The sequence below is a fragment of the Podarcis pityusensis genome, assembly GCF_964106645.2.
Source record: "Podarcis pityusensis genome assembly, chromosome: 13".
In the NCBI taxonomy this organism is placed as follows: domain Eukaryota; kingdom Metazoa; phylum Chordata; class Lepidosauria; order Squamata; family Lacertidae; genus Podarcis; species Podarcis pityusensis.
In genome coordinates, this window is record NC_138038.1 from 17,639,875 (window position 1) to 17,658,686 (window position 18,812).

An 18,812-nucleotide genomic window follows, 5' to 3' on the forward strand; every position below is an offset into this window, starting at 1 on the left:
TAACCTGAAGAGTATGTAACCTGAAGCGTATGTAACCCGAGGTACCACTCTATAACACGCCCCCATGTATAAGACGCCTCCTATTTTGGGACACTCTAAATTAAGAAAATGGGGGGAGATTGCCCATATTTTTTGAGCTTTTTAAAGGGGGGATTGCCAAAAATCGCTCACCCTCATGACCTGCGCTGCCACTTGCACGCGTCGTAATAGCTGCTTATTGTCAGTCCCTTTGCCAGCAGATGTTGCCAATCGCCCGCCCAATTGATGCAGAAACAGCCAATCAACACCAGCCCTTGCCACAGCAACTAATAACACACCCACTGGCCGCTGACAATCTCCAGGTCGCGACAGCAACCAATCACACGTCCCCCCTAGGCACTATCCATGTATAAGATGACCCCCGATTTTTTACCTTATTGTTTAATTTAAAAAAACCTCATCCTATACACAGAAAAGTATGGTAATCCTTAAGCTTCAAGGCTCCTTATCCCAGAAGGGCCCCAGAAGGAACTACAGTCCATATTGCTTTAAAAAGCGCATCATGCACATATATATAAATTTTCTTACTTTTCACCTCCCCAAAACTCAGAAACTATGAGGCATAGGAAATTTTAATTCACACTAGTGACTTTGATGTGTGAGATAATCCAATCCAGTGGTTTTAATCAAAATCTGAGATGTGGTAGTTAATTATTTTAATATACATGAAAAATGTGGCAATCTGTTGTGGAATACCCCCACTGAAGCAGTGGTTATTCAGACCACGTTGCTGGTTGTGAAGGAGTCCCCATAACAGTCCAAGCTTCAGGGCCTCCAACATGTGGGTCTGCCACTGCAGGCTACCTGTACATATGTAACACCAGGCTTCTACAAATGCCATTTTTTCTCCCCTATATGGAGATAATTTCAGCACAGAAGAACTGTTTTCCACAAGACACAAACAGATCTATTTATGCACAGCAAGACTTCATAATAAAGCCATTGCTACCCAGCAATAGGAAGAACACCCTGGTAATTACTGGCCAGGCATGCCCCCCCCCCCCCCGGCAAAGTATAGTTATGGGTGACAGAACCAGGGCAGCCACTGCCAGAGGGAAATTTCTTTAGGCAGGGACGGCCAAAGGGAATATGGCAAATTGTATAGATACTTAAGAAACTGCATGTGGGTTAGAGGCAGTGGCCAGTTAACAAGTTTTCAGTCAAATGAGAAATCTGATAAACTGCACATTTCAGAGTTATCCTTTTCCTTGCAACCCTATTTGTTTAAAAAAGCACGTCGTTGCGCCTGCAACCCAAATACTTGCTCTGTTGATTGTACATCTTTTGCAACCAGGTCAGTGATTTTTTTTTTTTAAATAGTAACAACTCCTCTAGGCGTGGAGGGCAATTTCCACAGGGGCTGCAATGCACATGGATGGGAAACTTAACCTTACCCTCCCCAGCTGTGATCCCAAAATAAAAAATTCTGTCCCCAAACACCTGTGCTGCAATGGCACCAGTGAAGGCTTTATAATAATAATAATTTATTATTTATACCCTGCCCATCTGGCTGAGTTTCCCCAGCCACTCTGGGCTCCCAATCGAGTGTTAAAAACAATACAGCATTAAATACTAAAAACTTCCCTAAACAGGACTGCCTTCAGATGTCTTTTAAAAATAGGATAGCTGCTTATTTCCTTGACATCTGATGGGAGGGCGTTCCACAGAGTGGGCGCCACTACTGAGAAGGCCCTCTGTTTGGTTCCCTGTAACCTCACTTCTCACAATGAGGGAACCGCCAGAAGGCCCTCGGAGCTAGATCTCAGTGTCCGGGCTGAACAATGCAGGTGGACACGCTCCTTCAGGTATACAGGACCGAGGCCGTTTAGGGCCTTAAAGGTCAGCACCAACACTTTGAATTGTGCTCAGAAACATACTGGGAGCCAATGCAGATCTCTCAGGACCGGTGTTATACGTTCCCGGCGGCCACTTCCAGTCACCAGTCTAGCTGCCGCATTGTGGATTAATTGCACTTTCTGGGTCACCTTCAAAGGTAGCTTTCCCTTTCCCTATTGTTAATTCCAGCTTAGGGCGCAGGGATGGGGGCTAAATCCCCTTGGGATTGTGGCTAAGCATACAAAAGTTAAATCCCCCCCCCTCTGTGTGCTTCAGCCCAGGTGAAAATTACTCCCTCCCCCCTCCACCCGCTGGGTGCCTAACATTGCATTTACAGTGGTACCTCGGGTTACAGACGCTTCAGGTTACAGACTCCGCTAACCCAGAAATAATACCTCGGGTTAAGAACTTTGCTTCAGGATGAGAACAGAAATCGTGCAGCGGCGGCACAACGGGAGGCCCCATTAGCTAAAGTGGTACCTCAGGTTAAGAACAGTTTCAGGTTAAGAACGGACCTCCAAAACGAATTAAATTCTTAACCTGAGGTACCACTGTATTATTATTATTATTATTATTATTATTATTATTAATTTTTATTGAAGATGTTCTTTTACAACATTGCATTTTAAAGAATTTTGGTGTGACTAAGAACCACACAATCAATATAGCATGCAGTTAGGCCCTGAGTGTTCTAGGTCCCTCCAGTCCTCCGTCTCTCCAGTCAGCACTTCCTTGGAGCTTTGTTCCATCAGCACAACAAGACTCGTTTGGCCTGTCCACAGAAGACGGAAGTTGCATGTTTTGTAGGGGGTGCTGTCCACAGACAGCTAGTGCTGATCAATCCCAAGCACCGTGTGCCAATGCACCATACTGAATTATAGAGCATATTTTTTGCTCTATAAGACTCACTTTTTCCCTCCTAAAAAGTAAGGGGAAATGTGTGTGCGTCTTATGGAGCGAATGCAGGCTGCGCAGCTATCCCAGAAGCCAGAACAGCAAGAGGGATTGCTGCTTTCACTGCGCAGCGATCCCTCTTGCTGTTCTGGCTTCTGAGATTCAGATTTTTTTTCCTTCTTGTTTTCCTCCTCCAAAAACTAGGTGCGTCTTGTGGTCTGGTGCGTCTTATAGAGCGAAAAATACAGTAGCTAGCTTGGGGAGGGGGAGATGGTGGCAAGGGCTTCAACTCAGCAGTTGCCTCTAAATGGGTTTTATTGCATTGCAGCAAAGCACCTCAAATGCAATTTGGCAAGCAGAGAAAAACCACATAAACAAAATTGCTCCGGTACTAACAGATTTTCCAATTCTGCTTTGCGTTTTGCAGAGAGCAAAGAAGCCACCCTGTTTCTGTTTTCTCCGGGGGGGGGGGGGGAGGTAATTGCATCTTTCCCAATCCCAAGGGGCCCTATTCTTGGGTTAAAGCGGCTGCAAATTCAGGAAGAGTTGCCCGGTCAAAGGAAAACACAGAGGCTGTCAACACTTTCCCAAAAAGCTGTAGATCAATGAATCAAAGCATCACACCGGCAGCGAGGATCCAGGTTGAGTTACAGCCGCCACACTCATTCTCCTGATTTTAGCAGTTTGCTTCCGTCTAGCACACAGCTAGCTCGCTCCTTTTCCCTGCAGGGTCAAGCCTCAAAATATGCAATGCTGAAACAAGATGTTATAGCAAAGGAGGTGCATAGCTATATAGGTGAAATGTCAAGCCACAACAGGAACGTGTTACTTGCGCTTGCCGTTTTGCCTGGGGGCCCAGACTATCTCATCACCTAGGTAGAAGAAGAGTTTCAAAGGACCCCAGGAACCCAACCTACCTAACCCAACCTGTTGGTCCACTGAGCAGCGCAGTATATATAATCTGCAACCCCATAAAGTAACTTAAACCTATAATTTCAAATGCAATCTGGGAATAGCTGTCTTCTTAGTAAGCACCAGCAAAACAACCCAATTTCTGCAAACTTAATTACTTGCGCCAAGTTTGCAATAACAGCAGCGACAAATTGAGGCTCATTTGCTTATTCTACCCTGAATTCTTGCAAAACTGCCCGTTTTTGTGAACATTTTCTGCTGTTTGCCTGGGGGGGGGAATGTTCCCAGCACTAGGGCTGCCTTATTTTGAAGAGCAAAAAAGAGGACACGTTTGCCGACTTCTGCTTTTAACTACGGATCGCTACGACGACTCTACCCATGAAAAAGAGGACGTGTCCTGGAAAAAGAGAACATATGGCAACCTGACGTAGGCACTAGACTGAATGGCAGTTTGTTTCCCCTTGCAAAGAGAAGGCGTGGGGCCCCCCTTCAGATGTGGGACCACAGCAGAGGGTAGAAGCTTAAAGCCCCCCTCCCACCCTCCACAAAGAAACCCCCCAAGATCCTGATCCATGCTGGACATTTTGAAAGGAAACTACTGCACTCAAGGGCAAACAGTGTAGTTAATGTAATGAGTGGTTTTACTCTAATTCTTTGGGAAGTAAATCATGCTTCATAGTTAGAGCAAGTCATTAGGCTGGGGGCTAACCTTAGGCTCTTGTGCGCTCCAGCCCTCTCCACTGCTATGGAACAGTGACGTTGCCAAATGTCGTTGAGTTTTGCTCTCTGAGTCCCACCCGGTGAGACAGACACTCTGGAATGAGTTTAAATCAGGAAGTGCGCTTCCTTTGAGGCATCCACCAATCAGCCTCCCACTCACAAATGAACAAACAAATGGACACAAGCACACTTTCCAAGAGAAAGCATGGTAGGGTGGAAACCCAAGGCAGTGACAGGGAAGAGACAAACTGGGGTACAGGTTCTGAAATGTGGGACTCGGGAATCCTGGCAATTGGCTCTTTGTTATACTCTATAACCCCACCCAAAGTGTTGGCAAGACACCACTTTTCCCCATATCCACGCAAACCAAAACACCAACAACACACACAACCCTGTTTTCCACCAAAACATGGAGCATATTAAAACATATTTTTACAGAACCTCGAAGACTTCAGTCCCTCCCAAATATTGCTGGGCTGCAACTTCCATCACGTCCAGCCCAGCGAATGGTCAGGAACAATGGGAGCTTTACTGGTCTGTTTCCACCATTCCAGAAAATCCAGCCCTCTCCTCCACTAGATCTGGAATCGCAGCCCTATTTGCCCCAATCTTCACACCCTCCATCCCTCTCATTCCTTCTCCCATACAACTGAGTTGTGGAAGAACCGCCAAGGAAATTCCACTATATCCTCTGAGGCTGCCCTAAATCCTCTGTCAACACAACCACCCATTCCCTGATCCAATTTCCTGCGTGTTCTTTGCTCCAGGACCCAATCCTACCTGCGTACAGCGCTGGATCGCCTAAGCACAGATGCAATCTGCTCCTTGCAGCCTCCTCTAAGAAATGTGCTGGCTGACTCTTCCGCTCAAACTCCCTCCCACTTCAAAACTGGTTGTACTGGTTTGTAATCAGCCTGGCAAAATAGCGAAGACTTCCCAATTCTTGCCATGGGAGCCTACAGGGAACTAAATAATAAGAGCCAGATGTTTACCTCTTGGAACATCCCTCCAAAAGAGGTTCAATGGGCACCTTCTGTGCCAGCTTTTAAAGCATGCTGAAAACATTTCTGCTCTACATTCCAGACGTACCCAGGCAATTAATGGTCTACTGGTGTTTGCTTTGAATTCTTCTGTTCTTAATTGGTTTTAAATATGATGTTACTGCATGGCTTGTTTTAAACTTCTGTGGCATATGTCTATGATATGGGGATATATAATTATTTGTATAAATATATGCCACTGCATCCCAAAAGGCCAGCTCTGAGGGATGACTATTTGGGGCACAGTTTTACAGTGGTTCCCCTCCAGTGTGGTGTAGTGGTTAAGAGCAGTGGACTCGTAATCTGGTGAACCGGGTTCGCTTCCCCACTCCTCCACATGCAGCTGCTGGGTGACCTTGGGCTAGTCAGACTTCTTTGAAGTCTCTCAGCCTCACTCACCTCACAGAGTGTTTGTTGTGGGGGAGGAAGGGAAAAGAGATTGTTAGCCGCTTTGAGACTCCTTAAAGGTAAAGAGACCCCTGACCATTAGGTCCAGTCGTGGCCGACTCTAGGGTTGCAGCACTCATCTCGCTTTATTGGCCGAGGGAGCCGGTGTACAGCTTCCGGGTCATGTGGCCAGCATGACTTAGCCACTTCTGGCGAACCAGAGCAGCGCACGGAAACGCCGTTTACCTTCCCACCGGAGCAGTACCTATTTATCTACTTGCACTTTGACGTGCTTTCGAACTGCTAGGTTGGCAGGAGCAGGGACTGAGCAACGGGAGCTCACCCCGTCGCGGGGATCCGAACCGCTGACCTTCTGATCAGCAAGACCTAGGCTCTGTGGTTTAACCCACAGTGCCACCCGCGTCCCTTTGAGACTCCTTAGGGTAGTGATAAAGCGGGATATCAAATCCAAACTCTTATTCTTCTTCTCCAACCTGAGAATAACACTGGGAAATTGGGTTTTGGCCTCACGATCCTTGTGCTAAAGTGTTCCACAGGGCACTATCTTATGACCACGAGAGTTATCTAGTCTAATCCCTGCAATGCAGGAATCTCAACACATGGTCTCCCATCCAATTTGAAACCATACCAGACCCTGCTTAGCTTTTCAGAGGTACTAACAGTTTGGTGGTTTGTTGGTTGTTTTTTAAAAGAGAAGAAGGCATTTCAAGTTCAGTTTTCCTGATTATCTTTTAACTCACTGTACGCAGCATCGCTTGTGTATCCCTCCTGTACCTATTTGTACACCGCTTTAAAAGGAGAGAAATTAAAATAAACAAACAATAAAATAAAATAAGCTTTGGCCTTCCCTACACCAGGCTGGGGGCTCTCCACGTTAAAACTACAGCAAGCCCCAAGTTACACACATTTTACATGTGCACATTCAGCTTTATGCGCGTGGCAAAATAAATAATTAAATTAAATTAAATTAAAAGGGGCTGGAGTTCTGGGGGAAAGGATGCTGGCAATCCCTGCCCCGCTCCCCCCACAATTGGATTCAATGGGTTTTGACTATATGCAATTGTGGTTTTAGGCGCAATCCACAGAACATAACCCCCACGTAATCTGCAGGCTTACTGTATGCAACAATTGTCCCTAATCAAGTCTGTTTTTCTTGCATGTCACAGAATCATAGAATTGTAGAGGTGGAAGGGACCCTGAGGACTATCTAGTCCAACCCCCTGCAATTCAGGAATATGAATACGGGGATCGAACCTGCAACCTTGGCGTTATCAGCACCATGCTCTAACCAGCTGAGCTGTCCAGACTGTCTCTAATCAAACCACTTTTTTAACAAATGCGTAAAGATGACAATTACATATAAGAAACTGGGGTGTGCAACTCAACGACCTCAAATCATACACAGCTACCTTGGGGAGGGGGGAGGAGAATGGCCTTTGCAAGCTGAATCTAAGCCAACACTATGCTTGGGAGCTAGACAAACATGGTGCCCCCGTGCCAGTAATACTCAATGTAAGTACAGTGGTACCTTGGGTTAAGTACTTAATTCGTTCTGGAGGTCCGTTCTTAACCTGAAACTGTTCTTAACCTGAGGTACCACTTTAGCTAATGGGGCCTCCCACTGCCGCCACGCCGCCACTGCACAATTTCTGTTCTCATCCTGAAGCAAAGTTCTTAACCCGAGGTACTATTTCTGGGTTAGCGGAGTCTGTAACCTGAAGCACCTGTAACCTGAGGTATCACTGTAGAAACAAATTAGGACCCAGAGTTTACATGCACAAACATCACTGGGCCCCAGGAGGAGCACAGCTTCACATTCAGCCCCTAACGGTTTGCGGAAGAAGGAGAGAGGGAGAGGAGAAAGGAAGCTGAGGAACCCCCTGGAGGATATCAAACCAGGGATGGGGACCCTGTTCAGACAGCCAAATGCCACTGGTGGGCAGGGCCAGAGACAAAAGAAAGTGTGGTAATGGACAGGACTCTTACCTCTGTTGAAGCAGGCTATAGTCCTCCAGCCACACACAGTCAGAGGTTTTCAGCATCACCGACTCTACATACACACAAATCCTTCTGCCCCCCCACCCAAGCAAGGAAGAGGCATTGTCTCAGGTCAAGAACAGGTCCCAGACAGACAGAAGCACTCGAATAAGATGCACAGCAGGGCCCTTGAGAAATGTGACCTAGAGAGAGGGAGGCACAGGGAGTTCTGTTGGCCAGAGAGGTCTGAGGTTCCTCGCCCCTCCTTTAGGCAGAGATGCAGGAAGCAGCAGGCCTCCTCTAATGCCATCACAGAAAGAAGCGCTGCCTGCTTTCTAACCACCAACACCTCTCAGGTAGATTCGCTTCATTCCTGAATGGCATCCAGTCTTATCTTTTTACAACAAACAATTAAACTGGAATGCTAGCTGCTCAAAAACACCAACACAATGGAGTATATCCATTAATTATATGGATATAGTTTAGCCTAGGTCTTCTGCCCCCACTGAGCGTTCCAGGAAGCAAATATCTCTCTTTTTAATCTATTACCTGAAGCAGAATTAGAAAATAGCCTGAAAAGTAACATTATTTTAATAACTCTTGAGGTTGCGTGACTTCTGAGGCCCATTTCAGAATGCTATCTAGGTGGCACCTATGATATGTATTCCTACTGACCCACTTGATCCACTAGATTCCACACCCTCACACCCACACACCCCTACATGCCTAGTATTCTGGGTTCTATTGAGTGACAGCTGTCCACCAAAACTGGCATGGCTAGTGCTGTTGTTTAGGCATCAAGCCATTGCTCAGTCTCTCTCTATCTCATATGCATGAGGTACACATTTGCTGGTTTCCTTACTTAAGACTTTCTACTTATAGGTTTAGGGAAAAGGTGTGAGGTGATAAAGATGTACAAGTGTATGGCAGCCAGCCACAAAAATGTGCTTTCTGTGGTATCAGGAAGTGCCTTTTAAATGTTAGGTATTTCACTGCCTGCCACTACAGCTCATGGAAATGTCTCACTCAGTTAAACAAGACTTTGCTTAACACAAGCAAGCACCAAACGAACACCAAACATAGCAGACAGGCAGACCAGTTTACCATAATTAAGAACAAAAAGTCAACCAGTGGAAAAGTAATGTTGGGAGGCTGGTTTTAATCATGAAAATGACCTGTGGGAAAATTATTTAGCATCAACCTTCTGGTTTAAATTTGCAGGCTCTTGCGGCAGATTTTCATTTTTCTCTTATTAAAAGAAAAGTTTGGCCCTTTAATTTCTTCCAAGTGGCAGGAGAAGGAAACATTTGCAAACTTTAAAAAGAGGGAGGGGGGTTTTCTTTTTCCCCTGCCTCCCCTATAGCTCAACAGTAATGGCACAAATAACTAGCAGAGGAAGAATATAAAATCAGGTGAGCTAGTAAACATATTTGTCAGCTAGTAATTTTTATGGAGTTACATGTGAGGCTGCATGATCTGACATGGAATAAAAGGGTGTGATCCTTTGAAGATACTTTGGCCTCCCGAAATTGCTTTTCTACCCACGAAAGAAAGCATGTTTGCTAAAATTAAAATGATTACAACATTGGAGGAGGGGTGTGTGTACGAGAGGAGCCAAGTGAGGAAGGGAAACAAAGACATCCACCCCCCCCACAAAAAAAGTTTCTACTGGCCTTCACGTTATTTTTGACAGAGGAAAGGATTGGCTAACATAAGTTTCTCAGAGGTCTCACTTCCAGGCACTGCCCATCCCCAGACCTACTTAAGAGATTGTTGTTATTATTATTATTAATTATATTTTTTACTCCACCCTATACTTGTAGGTCTTTCATTGCCTCCTTGTTAATGGAAGCAGGAGTTGCAAAATGAGTAGAAAATGTTAATGTGTGGTGTGTGTGGGTTTGTTTGTTTGTTTTTTTAATAATAGGTCTTAGGGCGGTTACAGCAAAAAAATCACAATATGAAAAAACACATACAGCTGCTTCACGTGACCTCAGAGGATCCAGGGCCACTGACCTCCTTACCTTCTAGAAAGTTGAACATGACAGACACTGTTTCTCATCTGGTGGAACGACTTGGGAGTGTGTGTGTGTGGGTGTGTGGGTGTATGTACAAAGTGGCATAAGAAAAATCCTATTTACCATTTAGGTTTTGGAAGCAAGCAATTATCTCTGCCCCCACCATCTCATTACAGTAGCAAGCCAAGCAAAAGCAGCAGAGGCATAAATCGATGCCTGCTGGAGGGGACGGCCACTCGCCTGCTTGCCATTTCCTCCCCAAAGTCCCCCCCCGCCCCCCCTCCAATCTCCATCGTGCCAACAGATCATTGATCAAACCCCAGCCTTGGAATCTGCACAGGCTTGTCTATAAATAGTACCCTATGTAGTGGATGCCCTCAGGAAGCGACGGCCAGCTGTACACAGACGGGCGTCCGTAAACCTTGGCATCCCACCCGACCCCCCATAGAGACCACCTTCCATCAGCTATTACATACCTGTTCCACCAGCAAGTCTCATTGGGCTCCTCCGGAGGGGTCAGGCTGCCAACTCTGGGAAAATTAAAAAAACAACAACAACAACCCGCACCTCAGGTTGGATTGGGACCCTGGGCCTTTGGTCCTTTCAGAAGAAGGCACCCCCACCCCACACAGCTACTCCCACTAGGCTCCACTGCTTCCTCAGGGAACCCATAACTCACCGCCACTAACCCATAACCGCCCCCAGTGCCTTCCTCCCCCCACCCCCAGTTTCTGCTACTACAGACCCGGGTTGGTCTGGCCTCCCCAGCAGCCCCCAGAAAGAAGCCCTGTCTTGCCAGCAGCACCCACTAGGCCCGGGGTGGGGGAAGGGAGGGCTCACCTTGCGACCTCTCTGGGGTGACCCCCCGGCCAAGAGCAACCGGGCCCAATTCCGGGGCTGAGCCATGGGCCGAAGCTCAGGGCTGGGGAGCAGGACCCCCCTGGCGACGGGCAGCCTTCCGGGGGTCCCCAGCGGCACCCCAGCTCCTCCTCCTCCTCCTCTCCATCCTCTCCGTTCTCTCCTCCTTTCCGAGCAGTTCCTTCCTCGCTCCTCCGGGTCCTTGCCCCTGGCGGCCCCCTGCTCCTCTACCCACTAGTCCGCCTGTCCTCTCCCGCCTGCCCGCCGCCCTCCAGCATCTCCCCTCCTCGTCGCCGCCCAGCTGGCCATGCCGGCTCCGGCCGTGCAAGGATTTTCCCGAAATGCCCCGCGCAGCTTTATTGATGCTGATGCTGCTGGAGGTGGTCGGGGCTTCCGGAGCCCCCGCCTTGAAATCTTTGGTTCCGGAGGCGCCGCCGCTGACCCTCCTTTTTTTTTTTTTGGAGCCGGAGGGCGGGGGGGGGGGAAGGTTTCCCCAACCCCAGATTTCCAGTCGCCTTCCCCCCACCCCACCCCTCAATAGCCTCAAGTCTCCCTGTTTCACTACCCACGAGAGCACCAGTTTTCTGAACCTCGTTTCATTTCACTTTTCATTGCCTCCTTGTTCATGGAAGCAGGAGTTGCAAAATGAGTAGAAAATGTTAATGTGTGGTGTGTGTGGGTTCGTTTGTTTTTTAATAATAATATTAATTTGTTTGTATTTTGTGAACCGGCTCTGGAATGAGTCAGATCATGCCTAAGGCCTGAATTTCACTCCCCCGAGAATCCCAACCCAACCTGGTTTCCCAGTCCTCCCAGGCACTTGTCCTCGCTCATTCTTTGTCCTGCTACCCCTTTTCTCTTTCTGCCCCTTCCCTCTTTCTTCTTGACACTCCAGTTCTCTCACAGCCTTTCTCCCCCTCTTATACAAACAGAGAGAGAGAGAGAGCTGCTGAAATTTGTGGAGAAGAGACAGGTCACTTTCAGTAGACGTCTGAGGTGATTGCTTGCAGAGAATTCCCTTCCCTTCTTGCACCACCGCCCTCCCACCCCCACCTTGGCCTTTGGGGTCCCTCCACCCCCACCATCCACCTGAAATTAAGCCAAAGAAGGCCACAGGCAGACCTTTGGGTGCAGGTCGCCCAACAGGAGACCTCATACACATTGACACGTGCACCTCTAGCTCAAGGTTTGTCAACCTCGTGCCCTCCAAATGTTGGACTACAACTCCCATAATCCTTAGCCATTGACTGATGGGATATAGAGTGCAACAACATCTGGAGCCCACTGCATTGGCTAGCCCTGGTCTTGATTAATTACCATCTCCACCTTTCCAAGAAACCAGCAGGTGTGGCTCACAGTTCCATTGATCTAAGCCAGTGTTTCCCAAACGAGGGTCTCCAGCTGTTTTTGGACTACAATTCCCATCATTGCTGACCATTGGTCCTGCTAGCTAGGGATGATGGGAGTTGTAGTCCAAAAACAGCTGGCAACCCAAGCTTGGGAAACACTGATCTAAGCCACCTCTCTTCTTTAGGGGGAGATGGGGCATCCTAGTATTTTCTCATTCTTTGCATCCCTTTAATATATATTTTTTTCTGGTGGTTACAATGGCCAACCTGGACTGGAGATACCCAGGTCCAAATCCCCACTCATCAATGAAGCGCACAATGTTGGGCCACCCTAACCTACCTCACAGGATCGTTGTGAAGAGATAAAAGGTGGAGGCACAAACCATGTATTAATTTGCAAATAAATGGTAATGGTGTGTGGGATATAGCCGTTGATGATAAATTATCATGTGCCATTAAGGTAAGACAGGGAATATGCAGGAGAAATGATTTTGAGGAGATATGGAAGGTGTTTGTAGAATTTGTCCTGTTAAAATGGAAAGGGGCCAAACCATCGCAGGTGGTGTTGAAATTTTGGGAGGTTGGATAGTTACAATGGAATGGTCTTGGGGATGGGGTACACATTTTTATTCTTATTTATTTATGACTATTACTTAGTCAAAATAATAATAATAATAATAATAATAATAATAATAATAATAATAATAATAATAGATGGATGGTAATGGCAACCTGGGCAGAAAAATACAGAAGCTCCAGCTGCTTATAGCTCTCAGTGATCAACAAAATGACAGCACAGATTATGCTCAGGTTATCTTCAACCAACCAATGGGTTTTTTAGGCAAGTGAAAAACTTTGTAACCCCTTTGGGAACAACAAGCATCTCAGAGCATCTCAGAGGTCCCAAGAGCCAAAGCAGAGTGCTCAGGAGCCCATGCCGTTCTGTCATTGTTCAGAACAACCAAGGCTTGTGAAAGGATCTCACCAGCTTGCAGCAATCCTTCACTGAATAAGGAGTATAACCACACCTCTGGCAACCAAACATGGGACTTCATCCACACTTCCTAGTTCCACCTAGGCACAAACTGGACTACATAGGTGCCTGCAGGAAGTGCAACAGGGCAGTACCACGAAGCCTGGGATCCCTGAGAGAGGTGTGCCATTTAATTAACACCAGAGGGCGGCAGGAGGCGGGGGCAAATTTGCATCCATTCCCAACCACTCATTTCTCCTAGCACACATAGCAACCTCACCCGAGCCAAGGCACCAAATAAGACCACAAACAATTCCATGTGGATAAATCTCTTTACTTGAAAACTCCTCTTGATGCAACTCCAGATGCATAAATGAAGCACAGAATCCCAGAAGCCAGGAATGCCCAGGAATCCCGCCACCCTGCCTGCGATGTCACACAGCCGGTGAAGTCCATTTGTATTTTGCAGAGGAGCTATTCCGCAACACTGAGATGTTCCAGTGTTCTTTTCCGGGGGGGGGGGGGCGCATGACCACTTTCCCATCCTCTTCCTTGACTTCTATAGCATCCTCCTCCTGCGTTCTGGCAAAGAGCTGCTGCCCCCCGTTGGAGAGGAGGCTCTTAGCTTGACCACCGCTGAACACACAACTCCATTGAACACCCTGTGAGCCATAGCAGCTATCCGCTCTGCAGCCTTGCATCCCTATGAAGCTTTGCCTAGGCACCAGTGGCCCAAATCTTGAACTGGGATGGGGGGCACTAAAATGCTGGAGACAGAAGAAGACCCACAACCATCCCATGATGGTGGCCACGCTTGTAGTTGCCCATTGCCTCCGAGCGCTCAGGGTCACTGAGTGTGTTCTCTTGATCCTTGCGGCTTTCCAGAGCCTGGTTCAGTTAGTGCCCATCTCTCCCCTCGTCAGCATGGTGTCTCTTAAGTGGGAGTGGGCAAGCCATGCCCAGCCGCCCGGCGTCTCCTGCGCCCATAGCCCATGGGATCGGCTGTGTCCTTGTTGTTCTTGCGGGATTCGTCCTTCTGGTTGTTGCCCCCGTAACGGTACAGCAGATTGGCGAGGTTCTGCACTTGACAGGTGCCAAGCTGGCATCCGCGCATGGAAGGCAAGGCCAGCAGGTGCCGGGGGACACGGTGCCCAGGAGCGGAGCTGTGGGTGGGGAAAAGAAGTGTGAGGAACACTAGGGTCTTGTAGAGGACCTATATAGGGTCTGGAGCAGGAGGAATGATCTCCTGAATGGGAGCAAAAGGCACAGCCAGGCAGCGATGGGGGATGATGTGAATTATAGTCCAGCAATATCTGGAGAACCACAGGCTCCCTATCCATGCTATACTAGAGCTGAGGCTTCGAATCATAGAGTTAGAAGGGTACCCCGAGGGTCATCTAGTCCAACTCCCTGCAATGCAGGAATCCTGCCCACAGCAGTCCCTGGGTGGGCTCGAACCACCAACCTTTTGGTTAACAGCCTGGTGCCCTGACCCATCGCACCACCTGAGGAACTCAGGCTAAGATTGTCATAGGGCTAGGAATTGGCTTTCGCCCAGCCAAGAGATGGCTTCATCTCAGTCTGGTCCAGTTTGGGGCCGTGATTAAAAACAGAAGAATAGTGAAAGGCTAACTTTCACACGGGGGGGGGGGGGACTCAGTCTTTACTACCATCCAAATAACTACACCCTATATAGGGACACAGGAAGCTGTCGTATACTGAGTCAGACTATTTGTCAAATTAGATCGGTATCATGCAATTGCAAATCAAGACTGGGTCATGCCCCAAACATGTGTAGGAGGAAAAATCAGTTTTGCCAGTGAATTTCTCCCCATTTCTAACATGGTAATGAAGTGTCACGGTACTCCTAACTGCATCCACTGTTTTAATAGGAAGAGTCCTCATGAGTTATTTCATTACTGCATCAGAAAAAGCTTCACCAGCAAAATTTCTGCCTATTGGGAAGCAAAACACCTCCCAGGTTAATTAAAAGGAGGAGGGGAGAGACAGTTTGGCAACCTCTGTCTGTGGGACGCATTTTACATATTTTCTGCCTGACACAAATAGGTGTTGTATGGTTAGATGATACGTTTAGCTTGCCAGGCTGTTTCACAAGCCCTAACCCCAAGGAAAAAAAAGAAATTTAAATTGTAAGATAGAGAGAGCGATTTTGTTCTTGCGAAATGCAGATCAAGCAAAATCAAGATTATTATATTCTAGATCAGACGTAGCCAGCATGGTACCCTTCAGACTACAACTCCCATCATCCCTGGCTAGGGTTGATGGGATTTGGAATCCAGCAAGATCTGGAAGGCAGCACATTAGCTAGCCCTGTTCTAGATCTATTGTCGCACAGGTTTGACTGGTTAAAAGACCATGCCCTGACTCCCAGGTTCTCTGGGAAGGTCTGAGGACTACTGCGCTGGAAGACACAGCTCTAGAATCATAGAACTGTTGAGTTGGAAGGGATCTGGTCCAAGTGACTGTAATGCATGAATCTCAGCTAAAGCATCCATGACAGATGATCATCAAGGGCCATAGCTCAGTAGCAGAATGTCCCAGGTCAAACTCCAACATCTCCTGGTAGGGAAGAAAATCTCGCCTGTCAAAAACCCAAAAGACCTGCTGCCATTACTAAGCAAGATGGGTTGAGGGTATGACTCAGTATAAAGCAGTTCCCTGCATTCCTGGACGGGTGTGAGATGGAAAGCTGAAGGTAGTGATCTCTGGAATATGAGGGTGATCTAATGGGGCTAGTCTGCTCTGAGTGCAGGGATGTTGTCCTTTCAAGGTACCACTTACCTCTTCAACAGGTTCAGCTGGCTTCTCACTCCCTCCAGCTGCTCCCACTTGGTGGACCTTTCTCCTGCTTCCAGCCCAGGCTCCTGCAAGGCTCTACCATCTGCTCCTTCGCGTATCTTCAGGAGCTGATTCAGGAAGGAGGCAAAAGGAGGGGGCTGCCGCCTGCGGAAAATAAGGAAGTAGGGTGATTATAACACATTGATGATGGGCATAAGATGAGGGGAGGATCACTCACTGTCTCATCAGAACATCAGAATCGGGCCAGTGACCCATCTGGTCCAGCCTCCTGTTCACACAGCGGCAACCCAGATGTGGCTGGGAATCCCGCAAGCAATACCTAAGTGCATGGGCAATTCTCAGCAAATTCAGAAGAACACTGCCTCTGACAGCAGATATAGCACATAGACATCATGGCAAGCAGCCATAAATAGTCATCAACTTGCCTAATCCTTTTTTAAAACCATTAATGTGCCGAGACCACATAACACCCAGTCCTGAAAGACCTACATTGGCTCCCAGTACATTTCCGGGCACAATTCAAAGTGTTGGTGCTGATCTTTAAAGCCCTAAATGGCCTCAGCCCAGTATACCTGAAGGAGTGTCTCCACCCCCACCCAGACACTGGGGTCCAGCCCCAAGGGCCTTCTGGCGGTTCCGTCACTGCAAGAAGCAGAGTTACAGGGAACCAGACAGAGAGCCTTCTTGGTAGTGATGCCCACCCTGTGGAATGCCCTCCCACCAGATGTCAAGGAAATAAACAACTATCTGACTTTTAGAAGACATCTGAAGGCAGCCCTGTTTAGGGAAGCTTTTAATATTTGATGAATTATTGTATTTTAATATTTTGTTGGAAGCCACCCAGAGGGGCTGGGGAAACCCAGTCAGGTAGGCAGAGTATAAATAATAAATTAGTATTATTATTATTCAAGTTGGTGGCCCCATTGCTACCTCTTGTGGGGGTGAATTTTGTGGTTTATGCATTGTGTTGCCCTCCTCCTTACTCGAAACCAACCACCCTGAATCGCCGCCTGCCCATTTCCCAGCTGCTCACCTGTCTGGTGCTCCAAATGCCCTCCAGGGCTGACATGAAGATGTCATCAGCAAACAAAGCATCACAACAAAACTTATTGAATCCATGATCCTGACCTGGGAAGAAAAGGGCAAAGATGAATCTGTGCTATAGTTCATTCTGGCTCCGTTCTGGATCCTGCATTCAGGGGGCACCTGAAGTATTAACAAAAATATATCTGAGCAGACTGCCTTTCCTTCCTCACCAACAACCACAACCCTCCACATATCTTGGATGAGGGTGCGATTTCAAGGCAGCCTGAGACTCAGCAAAAGCAGCATCTCTCCCTTATGGTGAGGTCTACAACAATGCATTTTTGGTGCTCACAGAACTCATCCATGGGATATTTTAAATCGGATATGAATGCATGTAAATAAGTATTTTAAAATGAGGTGGGACCCCTGGCAGGTAATTACTGCAATGTTTTGTTTGACCAATCAATTAGATTGATCAATTTAAAAAAAAAATTAGCGACAAAAAATGTGTCCCCAATTAATTTTTAATTCAAGTTTATAAATCAAGCCCCAGAAAGGAATTTAATTAATCTGTTGGAAAACAGTGAGCCATTCTGAACCTTCTCCGATCACCCTGGAAGTAGCCAAGTGATGCTCACATCCAGCTCGTATGCTTCCCTCCCCAAACCCAGAGGAATATATTGCCTCAGCTATTGATAGATCATCATAGCCCACCTGATCAGTTCCATCCCATCCATACTTCTGGGTCCATAACATCTGCTTTACCTCCCAAAAGCCAAGAGAGGCTCAGCAAAGCCCATCAGCTACCCGAGAAGCCACAAAGCCTCTCTAAATCCCAGAGCACGCAGAAGTCCTGAGGAGATGGAGACACTTACCTGATATCTCGAGCGGTTCAGTCGAGTTGAGTCTGGTCTGGTCCCTTTGACTCTGAGGCTCTGTCCAGCAGTAGCTGTTTAGTGTCCAGTCGCTGGGATGGGTGTGTGGCTTTTATGCTACTGTTCAGGGGGTGGGGCTTTTGGAGGAGCTTCCAAAACCTTCACAAGCAGACAGGATGGGGGTGGGTCTTCCCGGCTTGTTTGAAGGATAGGCAAAGGGCTGTAGCCTATTCCTTCCCACCCTCAGCCCCCAGCCCATGCCTTCCTTTTCATGCTTTCTGTCATGCACACATATTCACACTGGCTCATCCTGTCTGACTCTGCAGGGATTCTTCCCCCACCTCCGCTGCCTCCCCGCCCTCTGTTGACCTCCCAGACAGACAGACATGTCCTCAGACACACACGCACACACAGGTCTACACGTAAACGCCAGCTTCCCTAGTATTTTCCCTCCTCCCATCTTGAGATCTAAGCGCCCTTGTATTCTCGATTTCTCCCACCACCCGTTGCTATCCTTCTCCATTCCAAAGGGCGGCTTAACATCAGCGGCCAACTGATGAGGAAGGCAGTAAGAACACTTTGCCCAGTTTGTGTTTTGTGTCATCAGAAAAGCAAGGGGGCAGGTTTAAAAAAAAAAAAAAACTGCATCAGATGAGTGGGCAGATTTGCATTGGGCACAGCTGTCAGGTTGTACTGAAATCTGCACTTTTCTGAATGTTGCAATGCAGTTCCACCACCAAGACATGTGCAGAAATAATAATAATAATAATTATTATTTATACCCTGCCCATCTGGCTGCACTTCCCCAGCCACTCTGGGCGGCTTCCAACCAAATATTAAAATACAGTAATACAGCAAACATTAAAAGTTTCCCTAAACAGGGCTGCCTTCAGATGTCTTATAAAAGTTTGGTAGTTGTTCTCTTTGACATCTGGTGGGAGGGCGTTCCACAGGGCGGGCGCCACTACCGAGAAGGCCCTCTGCCTGGTTCCCTGTAATTTGGCTTCTCACAGTGAGGGAACCACCAGAAGGCCCTCAGCGCTGGACCTCAGTGTCCAGGTAGAACG

The 18,812-nt window shown here is 47.6% G+C and overlaps 2 protein-coding genes across 7 annotated transcripts in view; both read right to left on the reverse strand.

The window, feature by feature from the left end:
• Window positions 1-11,010, reverse strand: part of CPT1C (carnitine palmitoyltransferase 1C) — a 64,384-nt gene extending 53,374 nt beyond the window's left edge. For 3 of the 6 annotated variants that reach the window (XM_080976686.1, XM_080976685.1, XM_080976680.1), the window contains exon 1: window positions 5,182-5,318. The gene's annotated coding sequence lies outside the window, so the exon portion shown is untranslated. Of the gene's footprint in view, window positions 1-4,390; window positions 4,413-5,181; window positions 5,319-5,393; window positions 5,411-10,320; window positions 10,375-10,684 lie in introns of those variants that run through there. The other 3 variants (XM_080976682.1, XM_080976684.1, XM_080976683.1) reach the window with 3 other exon arrangements.
• A 2,327-nt stretch (window positions 11,011-13,337) lies between these two features.
• Window positions 13,338-18,486, reverse strand: LOC308460578 (pro-adrenomedullin-like). The gene is made up of 4 exons (XM_080977156.1): window positions 17,746-18,486; window positions 16,878-16,972; window positions 15,827-15,988; window positions 13,338-14,187 (listed from the first exon to the last, which is right to left on the reverse strand). The coding sequence occupies exons 2-4, from the start codon at window positions 16,961-16,963 to the stop codon at window positions 13,959-13,961; spliced, it is 477 nt and encodes a 158-aa protein (XP_080833282.1). The 5' UTR covers window positions 16,964-16,972; window positions 17,746-18,486; the 3' UTR covers window positions 13,338-13,958.
• Between the last annotated feature and the right edge of the window lie 326 nt (window positions 18,487-18,812).